The 26524-nt window shown below is 41.8% G+C and overlaps 2 protein-coding genes across 3 annotated transcripts; both read left to right on the top strand.

Annotated features, from left to right (window-relative positions):
* The first annotated feature begins 304 nt into the window (after positions 1-304).
* RIOK3 (RIO kinase 3) lies at positions 305-10998 on the top strand. Its single transcript, XM_065752616.1, has 13 exons — positions 305-505; positions 1000-1121; positions 2364-2509; positions 2620-2724; positions 2811-2920; positions 3600-3743; positions 5140-5267; positions 6372-6557; positions 6989-7148; positions 8039-8119; positions 8206-8295; positions 8658-8765; positions 10215-10998. The coding sequence occupies exons 1-13, from the start codon at positions 443-445 to the stop codon at positions 10314-10316; spliced, it is 1545 nt and encodes a 514-aa protein (XP_065608688.1). The 5' UTR covers positions 305-442; the 3' UTR covers positions 10317-10998.
* Positions 10999-12686: 1688 nt separating this feature from the next.
* Positions 12687-26468, top strand: RMC1 (regulator of MON1-CCZ1). Of its 2 annotated transcripts, XM_065752612.1 has the most exons (20): positions 12687-12930; positions 15022-15098; positions 16269-16353; positions 16734-16790; positions 17427-17513; positions 18056-18196; positions 19668-19771; positions 20215-20304; positions 20411-20516; positions 20978-21089; positions 21700-21744; positions 22112-22165; positions 22923-23051; positions 23401-23507; positions 24225-24344; positions 24484-24561; positions 24732-24836; positions 24924-24992; positions 25122-25347; positions 26291-26468. In XM_065752612.1, exons 1-20 carry the CDS (start codon positions 12751-12753, stop codon positions 26368-26370), a joined length of 2052 nt encoding a protein of 683 aa, XP_065608684.1. In that variant the 5' UTR covers positions 12687-12750; the 3' UTR covers positions 26371-26468. The 2 variants fall into 2 exon arrangements, with proteins under 2 accessions (XP_065608684.1, XP_065608685.1); XM_065752613.1 differs by lacking the exons at positions 21700-21744; positions 22112-22165.
* Positions 26469-26524: the final 56 nt, after the last annotated feature.

Genomic DNA, 26524 nt, shown 5'->3' with positions numbered 1-26524 from the left:
CAGGAAGCTGCCCCTACCCTGAAAAGAGGACGTCTCAAGCCCCACACAACTCCCAGGGGAACGTTACACTTAAAACAGAGGTGCAACAGGCTTAGGATCACACACAGACCACCTGTATTCATTTTGCGTTCGATTACAGCATCAAATACAACTGTTCCCTTTTGCTCTCTCCCCCATCCCCCACCTTGCTACCATTACTTCCCCAACCAAGAGCGACCTTTCCCCTTTCCCTCCCCCAGGGCCTCCACCCCGCTGACATCAGCGGAAGGCGCGTCCCGCCCCGCCCCGCCCGCCGCCCAATGGGGATCGGCTCGGCCGGTGACGGATCGGGGATGAAGGCTGAACCCGGAAAGCTCCGCGTTCAGTGCGCTGCCGCCCGCCCCAGAGCTCCCGCCGCCGCTACCGTCGTCGCCCTCCTCCCGCTCCGCTTCTCCGTGCGCAGATGGACCCGGTAGGAGTCGCCGCCGCCCCCGAGGCCGGGCCGGGCCCCGCCTGGCAGAGCAAGGTGAGCGGGGGGAGACGGGGCGGCCTGCAGGGCTCGGGCAGGCCTCGGCTGCGGCCGGCTGTTATCTTCGGGCGGAGGGACCGCGGGGCGTTGCTGGTTGGGCTGTCGGGGTGGTGAGCTGCTTGGGTTCCAGCCCGTCTTCCGCAAAGCAAAGCTGTGTGATGGCTCTGTGAGCCTGAAGGCTCTTTGACGGCGTAAACTCGTAAACAAACTTTGTGGGAAGGCTGCTTTCTGTCGTCAGGTGGTGGTGAAGCCTGTTTTTCTCCTTGTCTATTAGGAAATGGCCATCAAGTGTCCTTTCAGTCTCCCCATTCTGAGCTACTCCTTGAGATATCCCCTGTGCCCATGGTTCCTCATACTTCCTCAGTGTCTAGAGAACACACGCTCTTAGGAGATTACACCAGCTTGTTTTAGAGCCACTAGTAGCTAATATTCCTGGTTGTCAGGGTTGCCACTGCGTTTCTCACTGACTTGAATAAAGCATTTATTTACAGTGTCCCTGGGGAACTCCGAAAACTGCCTCGATATCGTGCTCCCTCGCCGATGTGATGAGTGAACAGCTGGCAAAAGAGCTGCAGCTGGAGGAAGAAAATGCTGCTTTTCCTGAAGTAGTTGCGTAAGTTTAAAATCCTGGATTAGTGAGCTCTGTGATTGTAAGCCTCCATTATCTGTTGTCCTCCATGCTGTGTGCTTGTGTGGAGAAGCATAGTATGTGCTTTGCCTGTTATTTTCTGACTCTGCCTTTCTATTGAAGATGGCTTCTCTGGTTAAAACACTTCCTTAGAGGCTCTTTTGTCACCATCACTCTTCTCTTGCTTTTTTTCTTTCTATTATTTTGATTGCTTTAAGTCAGTCCATAGGCTGTGTTCTGAGAAAAGTTGTCAGAAATGTAATTTCTTTTTTTTTTTTTTTAGAGAGAGTTTTGCATATGTACGAGTTCAGACTGAAAACTGGGAGGTTGTGTATCATTCAAACTCACAAAATACTTTAAAACTTGCTGCCGAGAGTTTACTGGACCTAAACTTACACAAATTCTACCTTTGCCCTTTTCTGTGAAGCAGAACAATGCAGTGCTGGTTGTACAATGCTGAACTTGTTAGAGTACCTCCAGAGGAGGGCTGCGTAAATCATCCAGGAGATGGAACACCTCCCCTGTGGCTGAGAAAGCTGGGGCTGTTCAGTCTGGAAAAGAGAATGTTCTTGGGAGACCTGACAACAGCCTGTCAGTATCTAAAGGAGGTTGTAAGAAGGAAGGGGATAGACTCTTCAGCAGGGTGTGTTATGACAGGACAAGGTTTCAAACTAAAGGAGGGGAGATCTAGACTGCATATAGGGAGTTCTTTACAGTAAGGATGGTGAGGTACTGGGTCAGGTGCCTAGAGAGGTGGTGGATGCCTCTTCCTTGGAAACAGTCAGGGGCAGGCTGGACAGGTTTTGAAGCAGCCTGATGTAGCTATAGGTATCCCAGTTCTTTGCAGGGTGGTTGGACCAGGTGACCAATGGTTCCTTCCAACTGGAGTGATTCTATGAGTCTTTGGTTTTTATTTTTTAATAGGTACTATATGTATTTTTTCCATGTATCATTCTAGCTGTATTGTTTCTTTCCCTTTCACAAGGGTCATCTTAAAAATCATCATGCTGCTTACAAAACGATAAACTAAGACATTGAAGTAACATTTGCCTTGTAAAGGAGTGGCAGAAAAAGAATTTAGAGGATTGCTGTTAAGATCCCTTAGTTTCTGTACAGTTCTACACTGTTGGTTTTTTTTTTTGTATAGTGTGATCAGATTGTATAAAGCAGTGTTTCTTCGTAGGTTACTGTACTTAGTTTTCTACTTTATTTTTTCATTTTGCATAGTGTTGCAGAAGGACCATTTATTACAGGAGAAAATGTTGACACTTCTAGTGACCTAATGCTAGCTCAGATGCTGCAGATGGAATTTGACAGGGAATATGATGCTCAGCTTCGACGTGAAGAGAAGAAATTTAATGGAGATAGCAAAGGTATTTTTGCTTTGGACGTATTTATGACATTCTACTTATGTTGACAGAGCTGTGAGGGAGTAGCAAATGCTCGGTAATCACAGACATGCTTATTTGTTTTGCTTTTTAAGTCTCCATATCCTTTGAAAATTATCGGAAGGTGCATCCCTTTGACAGTGACAGCTCAGAGGATGAGGTTGATTGGCAGGATACTCGGCACGATCCTTATAGGGCAGGTATGTGGTAGTACTCACAGTCTTTGTGAGCATTAGTTATGTGTGCTCTGATGTCAAGTTTGATGTATTTTTCTTAATGCTGGCAGATAAACCTACTATTACACCAAAAAAGGGTTTCATAGGGAAAGGAAAAGACATTACTACTAAACATGATGAAGTGGTTTGTGGAAGAAAGAACACTGCTCGTATGGAAAACGTAAGTGAAAACTTGGGAGAATTCACTCTGTATATGTGAAACCAGGATGATGAAATTTAATTAAAGGAGTAATATTTGCCTGTCTTTGCTGCTGCATATAGTGCTGAAATTTTATTTCTTCATCAAATGAAGGCAGCTTTGTTTAGTTATTTGAACTGGCAGTTTGATTTGTGTTCCTCCCCCCCTCTTTTTTTTTTTTGTAGTTTGTTAATAGTTTAACTATATATTTCAGAAGCTGACAGAGCTGTTTTGACAAAACAAAGCTGTCAGCCAGTTTGGAACACAGGCAAATAAAGCATCAAGGTTATTCCTGCATAGTAAAGCTTTCATAGAACAATTTTTTCGTGTTAATCTTGCCTGCTCTGCTAAGTAACTTATTTTCAATCAGTGGTTTGACATACAGCTTTTCAATCTCCTTACGCATAGTATGTGCCTTCTGTTTTTTTTTTTTTTAGTGTAAGTGGTGTTGCTTCTCTGAGGATGTTAGTAGTGTTGCTATATTGGTTTGTGCAGAACTGAGTTCTGAGCTCAGAGTAATGGGTTTTTTTTGATGCTTTGAAACTCACTTTGTGACACATTGTTACTTAGGTCCTACTCTGCCCTGTGCTGATGAGTAATTCCTGCTTGTGGTAACTGTTGTCTGCTGGTAACAGTACTTAACAGTTATCTGTATTCGTAGTTTGCACCGGAGTTTCAAGTTGGGGATGGAATTGGGATGGACTTAAAGCTGTCAAATCAAGTCTTCAATGCCTTAAAGCAGCATGCGTACTCTGAGGAACGTCGAAGTGCAAGGCTCCATGAAAAGAAGGAACACTCCACTGCAGTATGTTTTTCAAGTCTCTTTATCCTCTTATCTTATGTAACAGTAAAGTGCTTTTTTGGTAATTCCTTGATAAATACTGTTTTTAGGAAAGCAATTTTTTTTTTAAACCTGTCTCTAACTCTGCTAAAATGAGTACACTGCTTAGAGATTATGTATAGAAATCATCTAGCAAATACTGTGAAGCATGTGGCTCCAAACATCTGTCTTCATAGCAATTTTCAGGAAGATGAGGTGACTAAGTAAACTTTTTCTTAATAATTTAGAAAGTGAGTCTAGAGCCTGTGGTAATTCTTGCAGTGAAGTCTTTCAAACTTGTTGACGTTATATTTTATTGTAGCTGATAAAAAGTAATAATACTTGAGATATTATGATTCTTAAAAGTGCTTTAGAAAGTGGTTTTAAGGAGTTATCTGAATCTGGACCATGTGGCGGAGTGCACCCTCAGTAAATTCCTGGATGATGTGAATGCGGGGGGTGGGGAGCAGGTGGCTGGCTCACCAGAGGGCCATGCAGTTATCCAGAGGTCTCTTGACAGTCTGGAGAGGTGGGCAGGCAACAATCTCCTACAGTTTAGCAAGGAGAGGTGCCAAGTCCTGCACCTGGATTGGAACAGCTCCAGTCACCAGGATGCGCTGGTGGCCACCCAGGTGGAAAGCAGCCTGGTAGAAAAGGACCTGGTAGACTCTGAGGTGAACGTGATCTGGCAGCATTCCCTTAGAGTCAAGAAGGCTGATGGGTTTCTGGGCTGCTTTAGGCAAAGTATTGCTAGTAGGTCAAGAGAGGTGATCCTTCCCCTCAGCATTCATGAGGCTGCCCCTGGCGTCCAGTTCTCAGCTCTACAAGAGGGATGTGGACGGAGTCCAGCAAAGGGCTGCTCAGATGATGAAGGGTCTGGAGTATCTTTCCTGTGAGGATGGCCTGAGACAGCTGGGGCGGTTCAGTCTGGAGAAAAGGGTCAAGGGTGTCTCATCAGATATATGAATACCAGAAGGGAGCTTGCAGAAAGGATGGGCACGAGTTGCCCAGAAGCTGTGGAGTCTCCTCTTTGAAGATCTTCAGCAGCTGCCTGAGTGCAGTCCTAGTCACCCTGCTCTGGGTGACCCTGCTCGAGCAGGGGTAAGGCCTGATTGACCCTTCCCCCTCTGCCCTTCAACCAGCCTGAGATTCTATGGTTATATGATGATATATACTGTATGCAGAGTTGATAAAATACTGGCAGCTACACAGCTGACTATGTATTTGAGTATTTTTCTCCCCTGCCCCATCAATGGGGAGTGCACTTTTAATATGCTATTCTTCCTATGCAGTTAGAAACCTATAGTACATAAATACTACAAACTCACTGTAAAAGTGAAGGGTTGTCTTAATAATTCAAGTATTCATTTCTCACCTGTAGGAGAAAGCAGTGGATCCTAAAACACGTTTACTTCTGTACAAGATGGTCAGTGGTGGAATGCTGGAAACCATCACAGGCTGCATCAGCACGGGGAAAGAGTCTGTTGTTTTTCATGCATATGGAGGAAAGTAAGTATACTGTTTGTTACTGACAGTAGCCTGAAGTGCCTGTTTAAGCTGGAAAAGGAGAAAGCACAATATATTTGAACAATCTGCATTTATTTCATTGCCAGGACTTCTAGTTCATGTGTGTGCAGGCAGTGATAAGTTCTGCAAGCCAGAATGGTGCCTATTTTGAAGTATAAAAAAAAATATCTCCACTTTTTATTTTGGAGGTATGCTAGGGGCAAGTCAACTGCAGTTTTCTGTGGAGGTCTGGAGCTCTGTTCCCACTGACCTACCCTGGAATAGAAAGCCATTGTGATGATCTTGTGCTGCCTGAAGTTGTTTTTCCATACAGACCACTCTTAACAGCGCCATCTATGCAGTTTAGCGAGAGGTGCTTTCTCTTGTTTTTGGGTTATCTACGTGGTTACCTTTAGGATGCTCTTTGCTTTGATATTTGTGCATGTCTATGGTTCTAAAGACTGCCACACTCAAAGAATTGTTGTGCATTAGAGACTGTAGTGTGTTGAAACATCACTCAATTAAAGTATGTCAAGAGGGAATTAATACAACCCAAATTCAGGTAATCCGTTTGGAGATGTCTGGAGTGAGATGAGTTGTGAGGGAAAGGTTGGTTGGTTAGTTTTTTCTACTTGACCTCTGCCTTGAATAGTGGTAAGAGTGGCCTTTTGCTTACTGTTATTCAATGGGCAGTGTATTTTGAGGTGATTTAACAAAACATGGAGGCACTGCTCTTATTGCTATAATGCAGGGATCTTTTTTCACTTTTAATGTACTTGAAGTAGTTACATCTGTTCACATGGCTACTATTAGCTGTGATGCTTTAAGTTTTCTCAAGCTGGGGGATGGAGCCTATTTGATACTCAACATATGAGTGAAATTCCAAAAGCCAAATATTTCATATTTAAGCTTAACAGCTCTTACAAACTTAACTTGAAGTGATTTTCAAGCTCGATATAAAATCTCCTCTCATGTTACAAATCTCTTTATCTTGCATCATCTTAAATAGAAAATAAAGAGCAGGAAAAGCAATGAAGCAGCTGTGCATTTTCTTTTAAGGATGTCAGTAGTTAATTTTATTGTGTGCTTGACTCTTTCCGCGAGAAGTGCAACTGAAGATAAAGTTATACCTCCAGAATGTGCCATTAAAGTGTTTAAAACAACTCTAAATGAATTCAAAAACCGTGACAAATACATCAAGGATGACTACAGATTCAAGGACCGCTTCAGTAAATTGAATCCACGAAAGATTATCCGCATGTGGGCTGAGAAAGAAATGCATAATTTAACAAGGTAAAGAAAAAAAAGCCTGTCTTGTTGAAATCCTGTTGGTTTCTTACTCTCTGTTTTAGGAAGTTAGACTGTGTCTGGGTAGAAGTCCATGCCAACATCAAATCTAGACTGAATAAGCAGCTGGTTTCTTAACAGCATCTTCAGGGATTTGGCAGTGGAATTTATAAGCCTTTGAAGTTAACAGTCTCTAGCTGTAAAAGTTATTAGTTTTCCATTACTGTTTTTAGGCCCAATTTGGATAACTCAGACTTTAGATTTATGTGCAATACAGAAGGGGAAAGTAGCTTATCAACTAGCAATCCTATCTATTTCAACATACTTCTGGATCAAATCTCTTGCGTGCAGCTTGGAAATGAACAAGCAGTATCTAGACTTTTTTAAAATTGTTATGCCTTTTTTTCTTCTTAATCAGTATTTGTTTTTATCCACAGAATGCAAAATGCAGGAATTCCTTGTCCTCAAGTGGTTATCCTTAAGAAACATGTCTTGGTTATGTCATTCATTGGCCAGGATCAAGTCCCAGCTCCTAAGCTAAAGGATGTAAAACTTAATAGTGAAGATATGAAAAAGGCCTACTATCAAGTTCTTAATGTAAGGAAATGCTGATGTGGCATTTATTTCTACTGAATAACTTAAAGGACAAATCGGCATTTACTTACTTTTCAGGATGCTTGGATCAGTTTCCAAGTATGGAGTCCAAAGGCTTATTTTACTGACGTTTAATTAATAACTTAGAATAAATAAGGAATTAAGCACTAGAAAAATAATAATAATAATCTGAGAAGACATGCTGGAACTTGGTGACAGGATATTTTGCAGCAGAGAGCAAGTCTTCCTTTTATAGAAGTGTTACTTGCTTTAAGAAGTTCTGTTTTTCTGGTTTTACAAAACACTTAGTTGGTGGTGATTAATCATGCTTTGTGAATAATCCACCCACTTTTTTTTTTTAAATGTGTGGAAATCAGAGAATGAGTTAGAGTATGGCACGTGTTCTACTCTGTGTGGTTAAGACATGTACTTTCTAAACGTCTGCTCCCTGTTAGTTTTCCATAGTCATAAAAGCAAGCAAAAACCAACAGCAGTTTGACACTTCAAATGATGTGTATGTCAGATTTTGAGACTGGCAGCCCTGTTTTCAATGAACAGAGTATCAGTACTAATTAGGATTCTAAAACTTGCCCTGGGTAGTTGGATGAGAGTGACAGATATATTTAGAGAACATGTTTATCTGTTTAATATGCTCAGACTGCTGGCAGAGCTGATGTGAGTTTACCAGACTGATTTTTCTGCTGTAACAAAGGTCAGTGATAAAAGCTTAATTTGCTGGCAGCTCACCAAAACTGCAACTCCCTGTGAAATTTTATTGAAGGCTTGGAAGAAATCCTATAAATTGTGTGGGTGGGGAAGCACTGTCGTGTTACAGCTGTGCAGATGTTATTTGGAATTTAGCACTCACTGTTCATTGATTTGGTTCCTTGCAGATGATGCAACGGTTGTATAAAGAGTGTAATCTGGTCCACGCTGATCTGAGTGAATACAACATGCTTTGGCATGATGGAAAGGTGAGCGTGTTTCTAATGATGTAGAAAGGAAGGTTTTGTCTAATACAAAACGTTAATGCAAACTGAATTGCTGTCTCTGCTTACAGGTTTGGCTTATTGATGTCAGTCAGTCTGTGGAGCCGACTCATCCTCACGGTCTTGAATTTTTGTTCAGAGACTGTAGGAATGTTTCACAGGTAGGACTTCTTCAGCTGAAAATCCTATTACAGCAGATGTATCTTAGAAAGACAACAGCAACAGTGAAATCCAGAATTAGTTAAAAGTTGATCAGTATAAATCCACAAAATAATTGTGGCTGGATTTGTGTAAGATTATTCTTGCCACCTTGTTGTACTGATGGTATCCTTCTCTGAAAGGCAAAATCTGGAGAAACTTTAGTATCTGTGGCTTTAAAACTTCCCTCAGTTGTTATCTGTAGTTCAGCAAAGGCAAAAAATCTTTTTTTCTTTTGAAAAACTTCTAAATTATAACTTGTAAAGAAGGAGAGAAATATTCTTTTTTCTAGTAAAGTGTTTAATGTGTGCTTTTATTTATGTAGTTCTTCCAGAAAGGAGGTGTGGCAGAAGCACCTAATGAGCGGGAACTCTTCAATGCTGTCTCAGGTTTAAATATTACAGCTGAAAATGAAGTAGACTTCCAAGCAGAGGTATGACTTTTTGTTTAACATTTCAGTTTGGTTAGCAATACTTAACTGACCAGGTTTAGTTTGTATGATTAATGTGAGTACAACTTCAGCAATTGTTTTGCACCTTTCTTTTAAATGTTTATTATTTCTTCCTCGTATAAACAGTTGTCAGAAACTGACAGGCCTTTCCACCCTATCACTGATGATCTGTTCCCCAGTGCAAAAGGTCCTTATTGTGCATAATTGCACTTTCCAGTGCTAAGGGAAGTTTAGTGATCTTTTTGCATTTAAAAAATAGCATTGCTGTCTTGCCTTACTTATCTTTCTAAGAAAGGAAAGCTGTTTAAGAATGAATAAATTGCTGCTTATTTTTAATGTTTCAATTTAAACTCTCTTTAAAGATTATAGGCTGGCATTTTCAGTCTTCAATCATAACATCAGACATATGAAATAATGCTAATCTAAATATAGACTAGGAATCTTTGGTCACCTTTCACTTCAATTGTCATATTTTGGTTATCACTCCTGAAGGGATGCATCCTGTTTACAAATACTTACAAGTTGTCAAAGGTTTCCCATCTACTGATTAAATTAAAGCTACATAGTAATTCTGCTTGAATCTTAATAAAGCTGCGGGTTTATGCTTGTTCAGCATAAACAGTTTAGAGCATTTAACATGTGGTGCAAGTCCTTAAACTGATGAAGGGAGCAAAATAGTAATGAGAATTCCTTAGACTGTTCTGGTGTTAAGTTACTGATTGATTTATGGGGAGGGGAAGTTGTTTCACTGACTGTGGTGTGAGCTTCAGTGTGTAAAAGTTTGTCATCTTTTTTTACCTATGGGTTTTATGGGGAAAAAATTTATTGCTGTTTACATATTGGTGAAGATAAGCTGTCCATCCTTAAGCTTGGGCTTTAATCTGGACTGAATAAAATTACCCCCCACAGAGTACAGGAGTAATCCAAACATAACCTGAAGAATTAAATAAGCTTCACTACTGTGTTACAAAATGTTAAACTATGACAGTCATCTGATCTCACCGTTGACAGTGATTACAGTAGATTTGTAATCTTAATTTTACTTGGAATTTCTCCTGCCTTGGTGGATTGGCTGTGTTACAGCATTAGTGATGGGGAAATACATGTTTATGTACTCTGTGGAATACAGCTGAAGTCTTAAGAATGACCCTGTCTTTTCTATAATACGTACATTTTGGTTGTTGTATGGTATGAAGCTGTGAGGAAGTGCTGTTCCTTTTTATTAACTTTTGAGAAGGTATTTTGAGCTATTTCCAAAGCATGTTGCTCCATATATGAGACAGGATAAATGAAATGTTGTACGTACCTGATCAGTCATCTAAATATAATATAAATATTATTATTTATATACTTATTTTTAATACTACTTAGAGCTGTGCTTGCTATAGAATGTTCCTAATTTCAACATAAGTTTATTTTTTGTCTCTCTAGATTGAAGCCTTGGAGAAGATGAATGAAGATCACGTGCAGAATCACGGAAAGAAGGTGTCCACGTTTTCAACTGATGGAGACCCACCTATATATAATGAATAGCACTGGGTGTGTAGCTGCTTTAAGAACAACAACACAGACTTGCTGCTGCTGACTTTGTTGGTACAGTGGTAGATGTCAACTACCAATGTCAAGAGAGTGGTTGACCGGGAATGCCAAAATGGAAAACACAATGAGCATATGGTAATGCCTCAGTGTGTTTTGGGTTTTTTGTTTGTTTTGTTTTTAACTTGGCCCACACATCAGGCTGGCACTGGGAGAATGGAATGTCACTACCCCTGAGCATGGTCTGACAGCATCACCAACTGTCTGCTCACACTAGGCTAGCCTAGCTGAGGTGGTCATATTTTGCATGATTCAGAGCTTTTATGTTGTTGTTTTTTTCCCCTCCAAAAAGTTACACGTGATTTAAATCACTTACTGAGAAAGCACACTAGGAGAGTTGTGGATTTTCTTTTTTTTTTTCCTCCCTTTTGCTATGTGTAAAACTACTTTAAAATTGTGAATGGAAACAGTGTCAATAAGCATCTCATCCCTTTTCACCCTGGCCAGAATCAAAAGTCAAACTGTGTGCTGTCATAATTGAACTGTTAATTTAACAAGACATCTTAATATATGGAAAAGCCAAGACGTTTTCACTTCCAAGTACATGGAATGTGGCTGTAACCATCTCAGTAAATACAATTGGGTATTACAAGAAGTGGGTCTCAACCAGCAGAAGGTTTCTTTGTGCTGGGGAATCCAAGTTGCATAACAAAGTTCAAGTTACTTTTGATCTTAAAAAAAAATAAAGTAATTGTAATTAAGAACTTCGTGCAAATTTAAAGAACAAAACACAAACTATAATCTTTCATCTCCACTATAAATCTGAGTAGAGCACCAATGCTCCTTCTTCATCTAGAAAATCATTTACTGTGAAAACTAAATAGTGATTAGAATTACTTTCAAGTGAAGCTTTCTGTTTGCAAATAGAAAAAGAAAATACATCCTTCATGCTTTTATTCTTAATGTTAGTATTCTATTTTATCGAGTTTTAAAAGTCTAACAATGTTTTTCTGCAGCGTATTTAAAGATGGTCTGATCTAGTGGAGTGGTTCTGATCAACTTTTTGAACTCTTGCTGTTTCTGATGTTGCTCTTTATCAAGCAAAATATAGTGTTGCTGTGTGACATTCATCCCAGGGCACTGTGGAAGTGATTTGGTTTTGTTTTTATTAATTGGAGGAGTGGTGGCGAAGTAAAAACTGAAGATCTTGCAGTGGTATTTTCGTGTGGTTCTTTGCATTATAATTGGCTCTCCCTGCTCCTCAATGCTGTGCTCAACTACAGGTGGTGTTAATACAGTCAGTGAGTATAGTAACACGTATATGACTGTTTTGTTGGGTAATATGCAAGCAGTAAAAACCTTGACTTTTTCTTGGTTCACTTTTGAATTAGACAATCATCTTGCTTCTACCCCTTGTTTTCAGTGAAGCAGTTTAGGACTTGTAGAATAAATTCCTAATCCCTTAGTGAAAAAGTTGCCCAAAGTAGGGACCTCAGGCAAAGAACAGGATGGGTACTGATATGGAGTGCTTCAGTTATCTCATGCCTTCCAGAAAGAGTGAATGCTGCTGTGGTCGTGTACAACCCAACCTTTCTTAAAACATGCAGAAGATAAGGCTTTTTAAAATAGTCATAGCCAGAGGATAGATCTATATTGGATGTAATAAATAAGTTTTTTTGTTGTTTTTTTTTTTATGATGAGGGTGGTGAGGCACTGGGTCAGGTTGCCCAGAGAAGCAGTGGATGCCCCATCCCTGGAGCCACTCAAGGTCAGGCTGGATGAGGCTCTGAGCAACCTGATGCAGCTGTAGGTGCCCCTATTCTTTGCAGGGGAGTTGGACCAGATGGCCTTCAAAAGTCCCTTCCAACTCAAATGATTATAAGATTCTAGACTTACTAATAAGCTTTAATCCTAACATTTCTTACTAAAACAAATTTTGCAAAGCAGCTGCTACTCCACTGCAGTGTTCTTGTCAAGGGAGTTTGTTGGAGGTGTGCAGATGTTTTGCATCTGAAGAGAAAGCAGCAATCATTGGAACTCGGAGTCATTTTGAAACATGAGAAGTATCTTCTACTGCTCTTGTTTCTGTCGTTTTTAATTTCTTCGTAAAACAGAATTGTATTCCAGTTGCGATGAGACAAAGCATGTAATGCTGAACTTCAGAGTGCTCTGGAGGAATGTGTCCTGTGAACTTTTTAATCAATTTTCATTGTCTTTACGCCCTTCTCTGTTGTGGGCCGGGCTGGGATGTGAAGGGTGAAGCTGAGGGGCGGGCTGACCCACGTGGGCGGGACTCCTCTCCCGGCGCGGCCCGTACGCCCTGCGCCTTTAAGGCGGCCCGCTCCCGCGTCACGTGACGAGGGGAGTGTAAACAGGAAGCGGCCGCTGCCGGGAGGTACGCCGGGCACCGTTGGCGCCGGGAGCTGCCGCCATGAGCCGCGAGGCGCCGCCGCCGGGAGAGGAAGCGGCGCCGGAGGGAGCAGGAGGAGGAGGAGGACGAGGAGATGGCGGCGGCGAAGATGGCTGCTACCTGGCGCTGTGCGCGCGACCCGTGCACTTCGAGAAGGCCAACCCCGTCAACTGCGTCTTCTTCGACGAGGCCAACAAGCAGGTGGGTGCGGCGCCGGGGTCGGGCCGCGCTGGCCTCGCCTCAGGGAGAGCCGCTGCTTCTGCGCGCGGCTCTGTGGGCTTGACTTGTCCCTGGGGCCCTGAGCCTTGCCGCTGCCCGGCGCGGGTCTGAGCAGGCCGCGGGGCCGCTTCCTTGCGGCTCTCTTCGACTGCCGGGCTCTGCGCTCCGTTTTTCGCCTTTCGTGAGGCACAGGTGCGTGGAGAAGCTGTGGTGCCTCATCCATGCAGGGGCTCGAGGGCAGGTTGGGTGGGGGCCTGGGCAGATGAGTTGCTGGGGGGCAGCCGTGCCCGCCCACCAGGGAGCTGGAGCTGTGTGGGCTTTAGGGTCCCTTCCAAACCAAGCCGTTCTGGGATTGTGTGTGTACTGAGCGTTAGGCTCATCGTCCTGCCGTTATAGGGCTTCCTCAGCGTGACAGTATGCTGCCACGGGGCTGCGTGACGCCTGTCACCTCACTGCAGGCACCACAAAGCCTTTCCCTCACGTGCCTGCATGCATTTGTTGTGCTGGATTGTCACCTGCCTTCTTCTCGTCCCTGCAGTCAATGCCTTGAGCTCTTTCCAGAGGTCTGCAGTGTCAGTGAATGAACTGGATTTTTCTATTTGTGAAGCTCAGTGTGTTCATAAATAATGATATTTGTGGCCTTATTTGTAGCAATGAGCTGAGAAGATACTTTGCTTTATGTTCCTCAGCATTAGTTCTTTTAAATGCCTTTCTCCTTAATATCCATTGGGAATTCCATATAGCAAGCTCAGCATAGCTACAGAGTCCATCGTGGTGCTTGGTCTGACATGAGTACCATCAACAGTCTGATTCCTGTATCCGTTCTGTACCGCCAGTACACACAGCATTGAAGTGTTCACGCTTTCTTCTGCTTAGAAGTGGCACAGTTTGCCATCTGGACAAGTTCCACATTATTGTGGAGTCTCCTTCTCTGGATGTACTCAAGACCCATCCACACTTTCCTGTGAAACCTGCTGCAGGGAACCTGCTTTGCAGGGAACTTGAACTAGATGATCCCAAAGGTCCTTTTTCTAAGCCTTGCAATTCTGTGATCATGTTTGAAGAGGAGAATATTTCTGGCATATGTGTCGTGCTGCTGCTTAGCATTTGGAATGATTGGTGTCCTTTATAAGTATCTATCCTTTCCTTACATTTTGAGGGCTGGTTGAAATTTGGGCACTTGCATGTGCTTGTCTGGAGACACTGTATCCTACTTGTGGATGTAGTAAAGCTGCACAGAAACTGGTTAAGAGCTCTCTTGATTCTTATTTTCAATTACAAGTTCAATTCTGGATGTTTTCTTCGTTGCCTAATTTTTTTTAATTACCACTGTGCCTCTAAATCCTCTCCATCCAGCATTTCAGTGATTGTTTCCCCTTGTGAATACCCTGCTGAGATATCGATCCTTGCTATCTTTTCATCACAGAGGTTAACATAAAATTGCTTTTGTTTTCTGTCAATATCAGCATTAGAAGTATTTGAAATCAGAATTTTTCAAGGCTAAGGATTTGCGTGCAGTTTATAGCCTGGAAACCTGTGTTCCTGCTTGAGCTTACTGTACCACTAGCATTAGCCCTGCTTCAGAACAATGTACTAATCAGTCTGAGACCCAATCTGTGTGTCTGCTGCTTCTGTCTGACTTCCTAATTCTGTAACAGCGTGACTTCTCTAGCAGGCTTTATACAAACGTATGTGCAGTTGTAATAAGGAATTCCTCAGGTTATTAACACAAGTCAGCTGAATCATCTTAGGTACATGCAAAACTGTGGGTTACTGTTGAGCTCTTCCTATCTGAGAACGTGTTCTGACAAGATCAACCTTCTGGGTCAGTGAGTTGTACCTCTTCCCTTCGTGTTCCCTGAGCTGTTTTCCTGAAACAGTGTGGCTTATCTGATGTCTCAGATGTTTTTACTAATGCCTGAATTAGGAAAATAAAAGTTGCATCACTTCTTTTGGTTTGTTTTATATACTCTTATTTTATCTGGCCTGATAGTTCAAGTGTCATTATGAACTTCAACTTTCCATAGGAAATAAGTGATTATTATTTTAAAAATATTTATTTATTTTTAATAGGTTTTTGCTGTTCGATCTGGTGGAGCTACAGGAGTTGTTGTGAAAGGTTTGGAGGATAGAAATTCCATTTCATTCAGGTAAGACACCTTCACCTTCGTTGACTGAGGATGGTATTCTGCAGCCATAAAATCATGTGGTGCTTAGCCCTCATCTACTACAGTGTCTCTGGCATAAAACCTAGGAGTAGTTGTGAGAAGACATAATCTTCTTGCAGTTTAGGCGACGTGCTTTTCTCTTGTGACTCTGTAGACAACTCTGTAGACTTCTGAAAATCATTAAGCTGTGGCTCGTCCTGAAAAAGCAATATTTCATTAAAACATACTGTAGATGTGAGAGTGTGAGGATTCAAACTTGTGATTCCTCCAGCAGCTGTGACTTTTCCAAGGGTCTGATTAACAGGTTAAGATGAGGTTAACTTTAAAGCTTAAGGAACCAGAGCTTCCAAGTTTCATGCCTCTGATTGAAGCATAGTATTTCCTAATTGTGGATTTACTGATTTCTGCTACTTCTTTAATCTAGTTTGTTTTCTTTTACATCTTCCATCTCTTGCTGGAAGTACTTTTTATTTTTTTTTATTACTATTTTTAATTTTTTTATTCTACAGAATCTGACAATGCTGTTTCATCTCTAGGTAACTGTTCTATAAATACCTGTGCTAAAAGGGATAGCTCTTTGTATTCTGCTGTCCATCTGTTAAAGAAAAGCTGCTTAAATCCAGATATGGATGAAGCGATTTGTTTACTGTGATGTCCTGTATTCTGTGGGGCCTGCCCTGAAAATTGCTTCCTTATTTGACTCCCTTGTCTCAAATCCTGATTGAGTTGAAGTTACTCAGTGAGCTCTAGAAGGTTCCACAACTTGTTGCCTGTGTAGCTCTCTATTTTGTCTCGACTTAGTAGTGCACACTGGAAATAAAATTCTCTTGGTTGTGCCCACTGTACCGATTCTGGTTTGGTAAGGATTGCATTATGTTTTTTTCCTAATGGTGTGAAAACAGCCTCACTCTGCCCTTTGACTTCAGAAATTCCTCTAGGGGATGTCTCCTAGTGGAGAAGCAGATGGGTTTGGGTCCATTAGCAGCAGACCTGGTAGTAAAGGAGCTGATCAGTGGATGTCAGTGAGTGTTACAGGATTTGGACTGCACTGAGAACATAGGCCTTAATATTACATCTTTTTCCTCTCATCCAGAATTCTGTAACAGACTATTTTAGAGAATACTTCTGTAACTTCTTTTACTTCCTCTGTAGGATGGAAGACAAAGGAGAAGTGAAGTGCATCAAGTTTTCCTTGGGAAACAAGATACTCGCTGTGCAGAGAACATCAAAGAGTGTGGTAAGACTCTTACACCCTACAGGCAGGGAGGGGATTGGAGTTAAAACTCTGGTACTTAGAGTACCAGAGTAGGAGCCTGGGAGAGAGGAGAGTTGGAGATTTCTGTTAGCTGTCATCAGCTGTAGCAAAAATTCCTCCCTCAGCCTGGGGCTGAGCAGCTGCCAAGCAACATTATTGTGTGAGTGTCATCACTTAAGAAAGGTGGAGGGGTGGAGCTGACTGCTATAAAAAAAATTCTGGCTGTGGCGAATTAGAATGTAGTAAGTCAAACTTAGTTCTGCTTATCTCACCTGAAATTACTTGATTAGCTAATACCTGTTATCTCGCATCTGTAATATTCTACACGTAATTGTGAGTGTGCTTCATGTGTGTTGTTGCAGGATTTCTTGAACTTTATTCCAGACAGCCCTCAGATCGAATATACGCAGGAATGTAAGGTAAGTGAAGTAAACGTCCAAAGCTGATATGCTTGGGCTCAGTTCTGATGCTGGTTATGCTGGTGGCCTTTACTCTCTGAGGGAACTAATGGGATACCTTCCAAGACACTACTGTGGAATAAAGGAGGTGCCCAGTCACTGCTGTTTATTTAAATTGAGGTGAACCAACAGGTAACAATACCACAAAAACATCCTTCATGAGTCAGGTAATCCCTTTCCTGGAAGGGACTGGAAAGGCCGTGGAGGCAACAAATGTTGAGGTTTGGGGAGGAGAAGAGTGCTGATTCTGAAGAAAGAGCCAACAGTAGTTATGCTGATGCCTGGTATGTTAATTTGGATGCTTTGCCCTGATTTCTGGTTTGAACCAGAAGAACTTGGTTGTGTTCAGGGTGTAGAAATAAAACAGGCTGTATAATAAGCTTGTAAATTTTACGTGCTACCAAAAATTGAGGCAGTGTGGTAGTTATATTTGTACATGGTTTTGGGAGTCTTCAGCAAAAGTTTCTGATGCATGCTGGCAATTTAGCTGGCAAAAGCATTAGCCTTTGATCTCACATTCTTCATTTAATAATGTTAGCTTATCTGAATAGTTAATTTTCCACGTAAAAGATTGTTTGTTTGCTTGTTTGTTAAAAGATGAAGAATGCCAATATTCTAGGATTCTGCTGGACGAGTTCTACAGAAATTGTCTTCATCACAGATCAAGGAATTGAATTCTATCAGGTAATACAAATGACTCATGTAGGACAGACATACTTAGAGATTTGCAAAGGCATATCTTCGCCAGTATCCTTGAGTTCTGTTCTCCTAGCTCTCAATTTCAGGAAAATTTAGGTCTTGTTGTTCTGCTTTTCTGTTTAGACTGTGATTATTTTCTTAAAGGTGAATACTTCTTTGGGGACCAGGGGAAACGTAGCAGGTTATTCATCACGGCTAATAAAGGTCCAAAGATGAAGGAGTACAGAATTAAGGATTGAGAACTCTATATAATTAAGTGATGCTCTTGGCTTGTGTAGAAGGGAATATATAAATTTATGTGAGATAGTACGTCAGGCAAAGCATATCAGCAGCAGGAAGGATTTGTGCATGCTTAAAAATGTAGCAAAGAACAAATGCTGGGTAAGGTAGTGGTTATCCTCCTGCATATTGGCAGCTTCCTTTTGATATCAGTCCTCTGACTGAGCTCCTCTGTGTTTCATCACCGTTGCCTGTGTTTTTTGGAGAGCTCTGATGAGTAATGTAATGGTAACGTCTCATGCTTCCAGGTATTACCAGACAAACGAAGTTTAAAACTTCTGAAAAATCAGAGTATCAATGTCAACTGGTACATGTATTGTCCAGAGAGCTCTGTTATTCTTCTGTCAACCACTGTCCTCGGCAATGTCCTGCAGCCATTCTATTTCAAGGTAAGTTGTATTCCAAGCTTTTCCCATTTTATGTGCTTCCTTTTTATGGCTGCTACTTCACTCAGATACTCTGTCGCCTTCCTGAATTTCTTCCAAGAGGTGTGTGTGGGTTCACATCTTATAATGACAATAAGCAAAGGAGAAAAAGCAAAAATCTGTAAGCTAGTTCCTAGTGAATTGCTTAAAATTGTCACTTCTAGCTCAAGTCCTCTTGGGAAAGAGGTGTGCTCAGCTAATGTTGGACAGCTGATCTTGAGAAAGGGGAAGAGAAAATGAATGATGTAATTCCTGACAACTCATATGGAAAAAAAGATATCTTGAAAGGTATTTATTATTTATAGTACGAGCATTTATACTCTGCAGTAATGATAAAGAAAAACTAAAGGTCTTTCACTTTGATTGTGACTGTAACCCTCCAAATGTGAGTGCTTATGAAGTTCTGTTTATTTCTTTTGGTGCTCTTCCCTGTGAACAGTGCTTAAGGTTACAGTGGAAAATATTTTTGGCTTGGAAAAACAGAGCAGTGAAAGTTAGAATCTGTTTTAAGTTAATCATACAGTAACGTGACTTAGAAAAATGAAGGACAGAAGTACAGGCTTTGTTTTGCTTCTTTTAAAGGCTTAGGATGTTTTCCCTGGTAGTCCAAGGGAATATTTTAAAAAGAAACATATTCAGATGGGTTTCCTGGTTTGCACTGATCTCTTAGGGGCTGTACTGGATCCTGAACTGGTGTTGTCTCAGTAGAACCTTTTCCCACTGCTTTTTCGTTAAGGACGCAGGTCGTGCTTCCCTCTGCTTAATATTGTGTGCCAAGTTGTAGTTAAGTAACTTCTACTGTGTGTTCAGAAGGTAGTCTGTAAAGATTTCTGAGGTAGAACAGTAATAACATAATTGAAAAACTACCTCTAGTAAAGAAGAGAGAGTTACTGAGAATGGTTAGTAGAGCTCGGGAGAAGTTTTGGGGCTCTGGCAACTCTGAAATTTTGCTTGGAATCCACAAGAAAAGAGGGGAGAGGAAACCTTGCATGGGAACAGAGACGTGCTGACACTGTAATGCAGATTCTGGATTTAATAGGAATGAAAGTAGGCTGAAACTAATAAGAATTACTGACATTTTCACCTTCCAGGTAGCATTTATTTAAGTTCTGGACTGTGTTTCCCTGTGAGAGGGTAAGTGCAGAGAGAACTTAGGTTTGAGATCTCAAAGCCAGTTTAAGTTAGCATACAGATTTCTATTGACTTAATTAAAATGTTTTGCTAGCTGAAGTTGTAATAGTAAGGTGGAAGAGCTGCTAAATTTGTAATGTAAGAAGTGTGTTCAGGATCCCTGTAGAGAAGTGTCAGTCTTTAAGTCTATCTCCGTTCTTCACCTCGTGGGGGTGCTATAAACATAATAGTTGGTTAAAGTTGGTCCAGGCCTTCCAGTTTGGGATCTTAACAATGGATTTCTGTTTTGTTGTTTTTTTAACAGAGTGGAACGATGTCAAAGCTCGCAAAATTTGAAATTGAGCTACCTGTGGCACCTAAGTCCTCCAAGCTCAGCCTTTCTGAGAGAGATATCGCTATGGCTACGATGTATGTGTCTGCTCAGTCAAGCCTTATCATTCCTTGGGAAGATATGACAGTTTGGGGCTGCTGAGGCAGGGTTGCAAAGTCTAACTGACTCTCTGGAAGCACAGTGGAGAGCAAAAGCTAACTGAGATCTCTTACATGAAATTGGTTTTTGGTTTGTACAGACATCTTGAGAATGTTTCACTTGTGAACTGATGTTCTGGTAGAGTTGGTCTTGGATGTCTAAGTGCATGAGTGTTAGGCTGCACGCTGATTTATCAAAAGGTTTAGTTTTTCACTTTTACTTAATGAATTGCTTGACTTAGGTAATCTCACATCTCACACGTGTGGTTCTAATAGTCTGGTAGAGTAAGTTTTCAGCCTTTGTTCTGAAAGGACATCCTCATTCTCACCTCTGTCCCAGCTCTTTATTTTCAAGTAATGTTTTACCGCTGTTGTCTCACTAGATACGGGCAGCTCTATGTTCTCTATTTGAGGCATCACTCAAGGACTTCCAATAGCACAGGAGCAGAAGTAGTCCTCTATCACTTGCCAAGGTGAGAGCAGAACAAAGAACCTGAATGACACCTCACGTGTACCCAGGAGTCTTCTGCTTTTCTATTTTAAATAGGTTTACTGAGCAGCTCTTCTATGTTTCCACAGGGAAGGCTCCTGTAAGAAGACACACATCTTGAAGCTGAACAGAACAGGAAAGTTTGCACTAAATGTTGTGGATAACTTGGTGGTAGTACATCATCAGGATACTGAGGTCTGATTTATTTACATTTTCTTGTCTTACTGTCAAAAGTTACGGACAGATTTTAATAGAATCACAGAATCATAGGGGTTGGAAGGGACCTCAAGGGATCATCGAGTCCAACCCCCCTGCCAAAGCAGGTTCCCTACACCAGGTAATAGCTCTACCTGTTAGTTCTTGGAGGATCCTCCCGTGTGTGGTTAGCTTTGCCAAAAGCTGGAGTGTTTACAGCAAGAAAAACTATACAGCTAAGAGAGACAATTGCATTCTTTTGCCTTGTTGTAGATAACATCAGGGCTTTTCCTAAGTATGAGGATATTGCAGGAAGGTGCAGAATTTTTCTCACAGTGTGAGGAAGTGGTGAAATTCACATGGAGAGCACAAGATAGAAACGTGAGGAATGATTAGAATATGTGTAAATAAATGAGTGGTAACTCACGTTTGTGAAAACTAATTTTTCTTCTCAATTTCAGACTTCAGTGGTATTTGACATCAAGCTAAGAGGAGATTTTGATGGGTCCACTACCATCCATCAGTTTGTTCTTCCACCTCGGTCAATACAGCCCTATCAAGTACCCGTAGCAGGTAGAGCTACTATGTAATAAATACTCTGACCTCTTAGGAAGACTATCAGAATGCAACAGCTGGTGTACCACAGTGCTTCAGCCCTTAGGGTGCTGGTTACTGCCACTATGTATTTAGGAAAGGATGAGGGAGGGAAGAAGATAACAAGGAACTGAGCAGAAATTCTTGTTGCAGATCTGTGCCTACTACAGAGAAGTAGGAGTTGCTGTTCAGGCTGCACACTTAATATAGAATTAAAGCAAAGATCTTTCAGTCTCTGTTCCTGTGCAGGCTGTTTGTGACCACAGCTGGTCACAAAAGAATGAAAACGATGACATAAAGCAAACAGAAGCCTCTGCTTTTGGAATCACAGCATTAGGAGATGGAATACTTCATTGTAAATGATTTCATTCGGTTGAAAAACAAAAGCCTTTTTTTTAAAAAAAAAAAAGTTTGCTTTTCTCCACAGTTGAGTTTTCTTTATAGGTATTTGGCTACACAGCTGGACATGACCTGTATTTTGCCTGCATGGTGCAGGACTGCTAGATGTCTAAGTGTGGGGCCTGTAGTGTGGTAGCACAGAAGAGCTGCCAAGTACTACTGTTCTTAACTGCTGTTAATTTTTCTGCAGTTCCAGCCTCTGTGACAAGCCAGTCTCCTGTTCCCTGTAAACTCTGTATCCTTTAAATAATGTCAGTTGCATTCCACACCTGGACAAAGCCAGCACTTGATGTCCTGACCTGCTAAATCCAGCTTCAGGGATTAATTCTATCACTTCAAGAGGAAATAGTAGAGGTTCCTGTGTAGGATACTGCATTCAGTATCCTTAGGTACTGAAGTGAGTAGAGATGCCAGGGTAGGGGGAACTAACTGAGAAGATGAAAGCAAATATAGTTCCAAAGTTGTGGTTTGAGACTTTGCAAACGAACAGCTGTGGCAGTAAATGAAAGTATGTTAACCAATTGTGCTTCAGTACAGCAACTGAATGTAGAGGCAACAGTTCTGAATCAGTGTTAAGAAAGGTACTGAACCTTAACATTCAGACTCATCGTCATGGATTGTCTTTCAACCTGATATCATCATCAGTGCAAGTGAAGGTGAGCTGTCTTATTGTAATTCAGAGTACAGTTACTGGAGGTGGTTTAACCTCAGTAGGAACCCAGTACCTGCTCCCCAGTAAATCAGTGGTTGAAGTGAGAAAACCCGTGGCTTGAGATTCAGTTCAGTAGGTAGAGTAAAAGCTGCAGGTGCAAGCTGAGCGAAACAAGAATTTAACTTACTCCTGTTCCATTTATAGGAAGCAGGGCTTCAAGCATGGGAAACGGTTACTTGAGAAGACAAACATCATAACCCTAAGTGTCCCCACTTCCTCCTTTTCTCCTCCCTGCTTTGATGGTTGAGCACAACACAGGGTATGGGATATGCCTTTGGTCAGTTTGGGCCAGCTGCCTGTTCCTCCTTGTGCAGCCCCAGCTTGTGTGCTGCCAGAGCCGTGTGGGAAATAGGAGAGACCTTGACTGTGTATACACAGCTCAGCAACAACCAAAACAACATTAGTAATCAGCATTATTTTCAGTCACAAATCTACAACCTAGCTCAGGTGGTGTTAGGATTAAAAAACCCAACTCTTAACTCTATGCTGCTCAAGGGTAGCATGCTTGTTTATAGCTTTAATACATAGAGGCCTCAAGCAGCTGTACCTGGTACAGTGACTGCTCTTCACAGGGGTAACTGAAGATGACATTGCTGTAAAACAGAGTTAGAAAGGCAAATATCTCAGTGGAGATGGGGAAACAGGGCTATCTAAGCTGTATTAGCTGAGCTCATACATTTATTTTATTCCTTCAAATTAAGGTTATCTCTGGACTCTTCAAGTGAAACTTGAGCCTGTAGTTAACCTTTTGCTCGATAAAGGAAGACTGATGGATTTCCTTCTCCAAAGGAGAGAATGCAAAATGGTTATCCTAGCTGTATGCTCTCAAAGTAAGTGTAAATGCTTAATACATATCCAGAATATGCAACGCTACTTCCTCCTAAGTACTTCTGTCTAGATCAGCTGGACTGTTCTGAGTGTAGCTTTACTGGAACTAGCTTTGTCTCAGGGAATGGCTGATAACTCCAGTATGTTCAGTCACCATTCTAAAGGGGAATTAGCAGCACAAAGTAATTCAACTTCCCCTATCCCTATTTAGTTAAAATACATTTGATACTGAACTTTCAATTAAATTTAGCATAGAGCTTAGGGTAGAGATCTCCTTTTGGAAAAGGCAACTTTAAACCCCTTTGTTACTTCTCATAGGTCTATTTTGTTTTTTTTTTTTTATCTTTCCAGTGCTCAGTGAGCCAGAAAGGGGATCACTGCCTGTGATTGCAACTGTTTTTGACAAACTGAATCACGAATATAAGAAGTACTTGGAAGCTGAGCAAAGCTATACTATGGTAAACCACGTTAGCTACAGCAGCTTACACAGATAGGGTAATGCTATTTGAATTTCAGGTTATGTGATAGCAGACACAACACGTGCTCATGGCTTAGGGAAGTCAGACCTACCCCAGGTCAGTCCCCAGCAGCATCAAGCTCACAGTAAGATGTCTTGAGCAAGGTGCAGGTTGTCCCCCACTTGGGGAGAGCAGCATTCTGCTATCGTTGGTGCTGCACAGTTCATCTCCAGTGAGGCAAAGAACATACCCTAGGGCTTAAGGAAAGGGTAGGGGTTCAAAAAGCAGCTTTGAATCTGTACCTATTAAAATGGCTTCAAGACTGTTGAAGTTGTTACCATGTAACCTACACAGTGCTTTTGTCAGAATGACTTTGGGTAATTAGCACATTCTACTCAGGTAGGTACAACCTTATGCTGAAATCCTACTAAGGCTGTGGGCCTGCATCAGCACACTAAGCGTGCTCATCTCCTAGTTTGGGGATACATGAGAGTAGCTACATCTGTCACTTAAAAGTTTTCAGTGTTTTATGTTCTGAATGTAGAGGGCCGTGCTATGAGAAGAGTGCACCCAGTGGTGTGATATTCACAGATATGAATTCTCTCAGTAACAAAACATGCTTTCAACTAGGAGCTATAATTACAGTCTGCATAGGTAAGATTTAACCAGAACTGCACTCCCAGGAGTACTATGTTCTTAAATACCTTTTTCTTGTAGGTGGTAGAAGCAGGCCAGAGTAGAAGCAATCCACTCCTGAAGCGGCCAGTCCGCACTCAAGCAGTTATTGACCAGTCTGACATGTACACCCATGTCCTGTCTGTTTTTACTGAGAAGAAGGTAAGTTAATCGTGATAGAAAAGTTTCTACTATGTTTGCTGTGAGACTTGTTTCCTAGTTTGGAGTTGTGGGGGTGTTGCTTGTCATTAGGTTGTATAGTCTTGTAGTTTTTCCCATTAACACTTTTTTTCTCATCCAGGAGGCACCTCATAAGTTCACTATAGCAGTCTTGATGGAATACATTCGCTCTCTTAACCAGTTCCAGATTGCAGTTCAGGTAAAGCACTTACATGCATGATGCACCGCTGTGGCGCTCTCTTCATGAAGCTGCATGAAGTTTCAGACCAGTCTTGGTCACGTGTTAAACCCTGTGCACTACTCCCACCTTCTACACCTGAACACTGGTGCTGAGGTGTGCCTTTGATGGTGGCCTTCCTGTTTTTACAGCACTACTTGTACGAGCTGGTCATCAAAACCCTTGTTCAAAACAACTTGTTCTACACACTCCATCAGTTCCTGCAGTATCACGTGCTCAGTGACTCAAAGCCTCTGGTATGTAAGGCAAATTGCTTCCAAAAGCTAGTGCTGGAGGTGGGAGAAGCCTTCACAATTTCAGTGTTGTTCCTGTTTTTGCTCTAGGCTTGTCTGTTACTGTCCCTGGAAAGCATTTACCCTCCTGCACATCAGCTCTCTCTGGACATGTTAAAAGTAAGCACTTCAAACTGTAGTATCTCCATGTCACACGTGGCTTATGCTTACCTGACCGAGCTTCAAGTGACAAGCTCGCATCTAACTCACCTGTTAGAAACGGTCTTACAGCTGTGATTGATTTCACAGAGGCTCTCCACAGCAAATGATGAAATAGTGGAAGTTCTGTTGTCCAAACACCAAGTTCTGGCTGCCTTGCGATTCATCAGGGGTATTGGAGGACACGACAGCATTTCAGCTCGCAAATTCCTCGATGCAGCAAAACAAGCAGATGACGAGATGCTTTTCTACACTATTTTCAGATTCTTTGAGCAAAGAAATCAGCGATTACGGGGAAACCCTAGTTTCACACCAGGTAAGCAGCAGGAAGCTGCCCGGCACTAGAGAGACACACAGCTCTTGGAGCATGAGAGGAGGGCTGCTAAAATGATCAGAGGGCTGGAGCACCTCTCCCATGAGGAAAGGGTGAGGGAGCTGGGCTTGTTTAGCTTGGAGATAAGAGAAGGCTCTGGGGAGACCTCATTGTGGCCTTCCAGTACTTGAAGGGAGTGCATAAACAGGAGGGGGAACGGCTGCCTATGTGGGTTGATAGTGATAGGACAAGGGGGAATGGTTTTAAACTAAGACATTGGAGGTTTAGGTTAGATATTAGGAGGAGTTTTTTTCCACTCAGAGGGTGGTGACGCACTGGAGCAGGTTGCCCAGAGAAGTTCTGGATGCCCCATCCCTGGAGGCACTCAATACAGGGCCAGATGTGGCTCTGGGCAGCCTGCTCTAGTGGCTGGTGACCCTGCCCAGGGCAGGGGGGTTGAAAGCAGAGGATCTTTGAGGTCCTTTTCAACGCAGATTCTTTAAATACTGCACTTAAAGCAAACTGAGTCAAGCTAACTGTTAGCTTAGGTTAACTTGGTTGACTTGCGGTTGCCTGCATTGCTTAATTTATCAAGCTGGTATCTCCAATAAATGCTTCTTCCTAAAGCCACTAACAAGGCAAGATGCAACCTTTGGGTTCAGATGACTGTTTTGATACATTATAAAATGCAAAGCCTGGTTTATGCTACACTTCCTCTCGCTTTAAAACCTAAGCCAAACTGCTTGGCCCAGCAACATCTTGTTCACCATGGGATAGCTGGCAGGCTCAGAATTCAATTTCAGCATCTTAAACCTGGAGACTAGAGACCCTGCTGTTGGTTAGATGTGGAGCTGGACTGGAAACCCACTTTACCAGACAACTCAAGGTGCTCCATTTTGCTTCTCTGTCCCTCCCTTCCACTCTTAACTTTATTATTCTCTCCTAGGTGAGCACTGTGAAGAACACGTCACCTTCTTCAAACAAGTATTTGGAGAACAAGCTCTTATGAAGCCCACGACGTTCTGAAACCCTCTTCCATTGGAATGTATAAACTTAATTTATTGCATTTAAGTAGATTTTTGAACTACAAAATTGCTATTTTATAATAAAGTATATACAAGACATTTTTTGGCAAATTGTACTAAAAAATATTACAACTTGTGATGGCTTTCCCCCCTAA

Source organism: Cyrtonyx montezumae, unplaced genomic scaffold, assembly GCF_038088225.1.
Source record: "Cyrtonyx montezumae isolate F1298 unplaced genomic scaffold, pur_monq_1.0 scaffold_8, whole genome shotgun sequence".
Classification (NCBI taxonomy): Eukaryota; Metazoa; Chordata; class Aves; order Galliformes; family Odontophoridae; genus Cyrtonyx; species Cyrtonyx montezumae.
This window is presented reverse-complemented; position numbering and strand designations above follow the sequence as displayed.

Excerpts from the sequence above, each read along its gene's own strand:
- RIOK3 (XM_065752616.1), top strand. The coding sequence starts at position 443 with ATGGACCCGGTAGGAGTCGCCGCCGCCCCCGAGGCCGGGCCGGGCCCC. Across the intron at positions 2,510-2,619 it reads ATTTAATGGAGATAGCAAAG|TCTCCATATCCTTTGAAAAT; the intron begins GTATTTTTGCTT and ends TTGCTTTTTAAG. Across the intron at positions 5,268-6,371 it reads TTTCATGCATATGGAGGAAA|TGCAACTGAAGATAAAGTTA; the intron begins GTAAGTATACTG and ends TTCCGCGAGAAG.
- RMC1 (XM_065752612.1), top strand. The coding sequence starts at position 12,751 with ATGAGCCGCGAGGCGCCGCCGCCGGGAGAGGAAGCGGCGCCGGAGGGA. Across the intron at positions 17,514-18,055 it reads AAGGAATTGAATTCTATCAG|GTATTACCAGACAAACGAAG; the intron begins GTAATACAAATG and ends TCATGCTTCCAG. Across the intron at positions 20,517-20,977 it reads TACATCATCAGGATACTGAG|ACTTCAGTGGTATTTGACAT; the intron begins GTCTGATTTATT and ends TCTCAATTTCAG.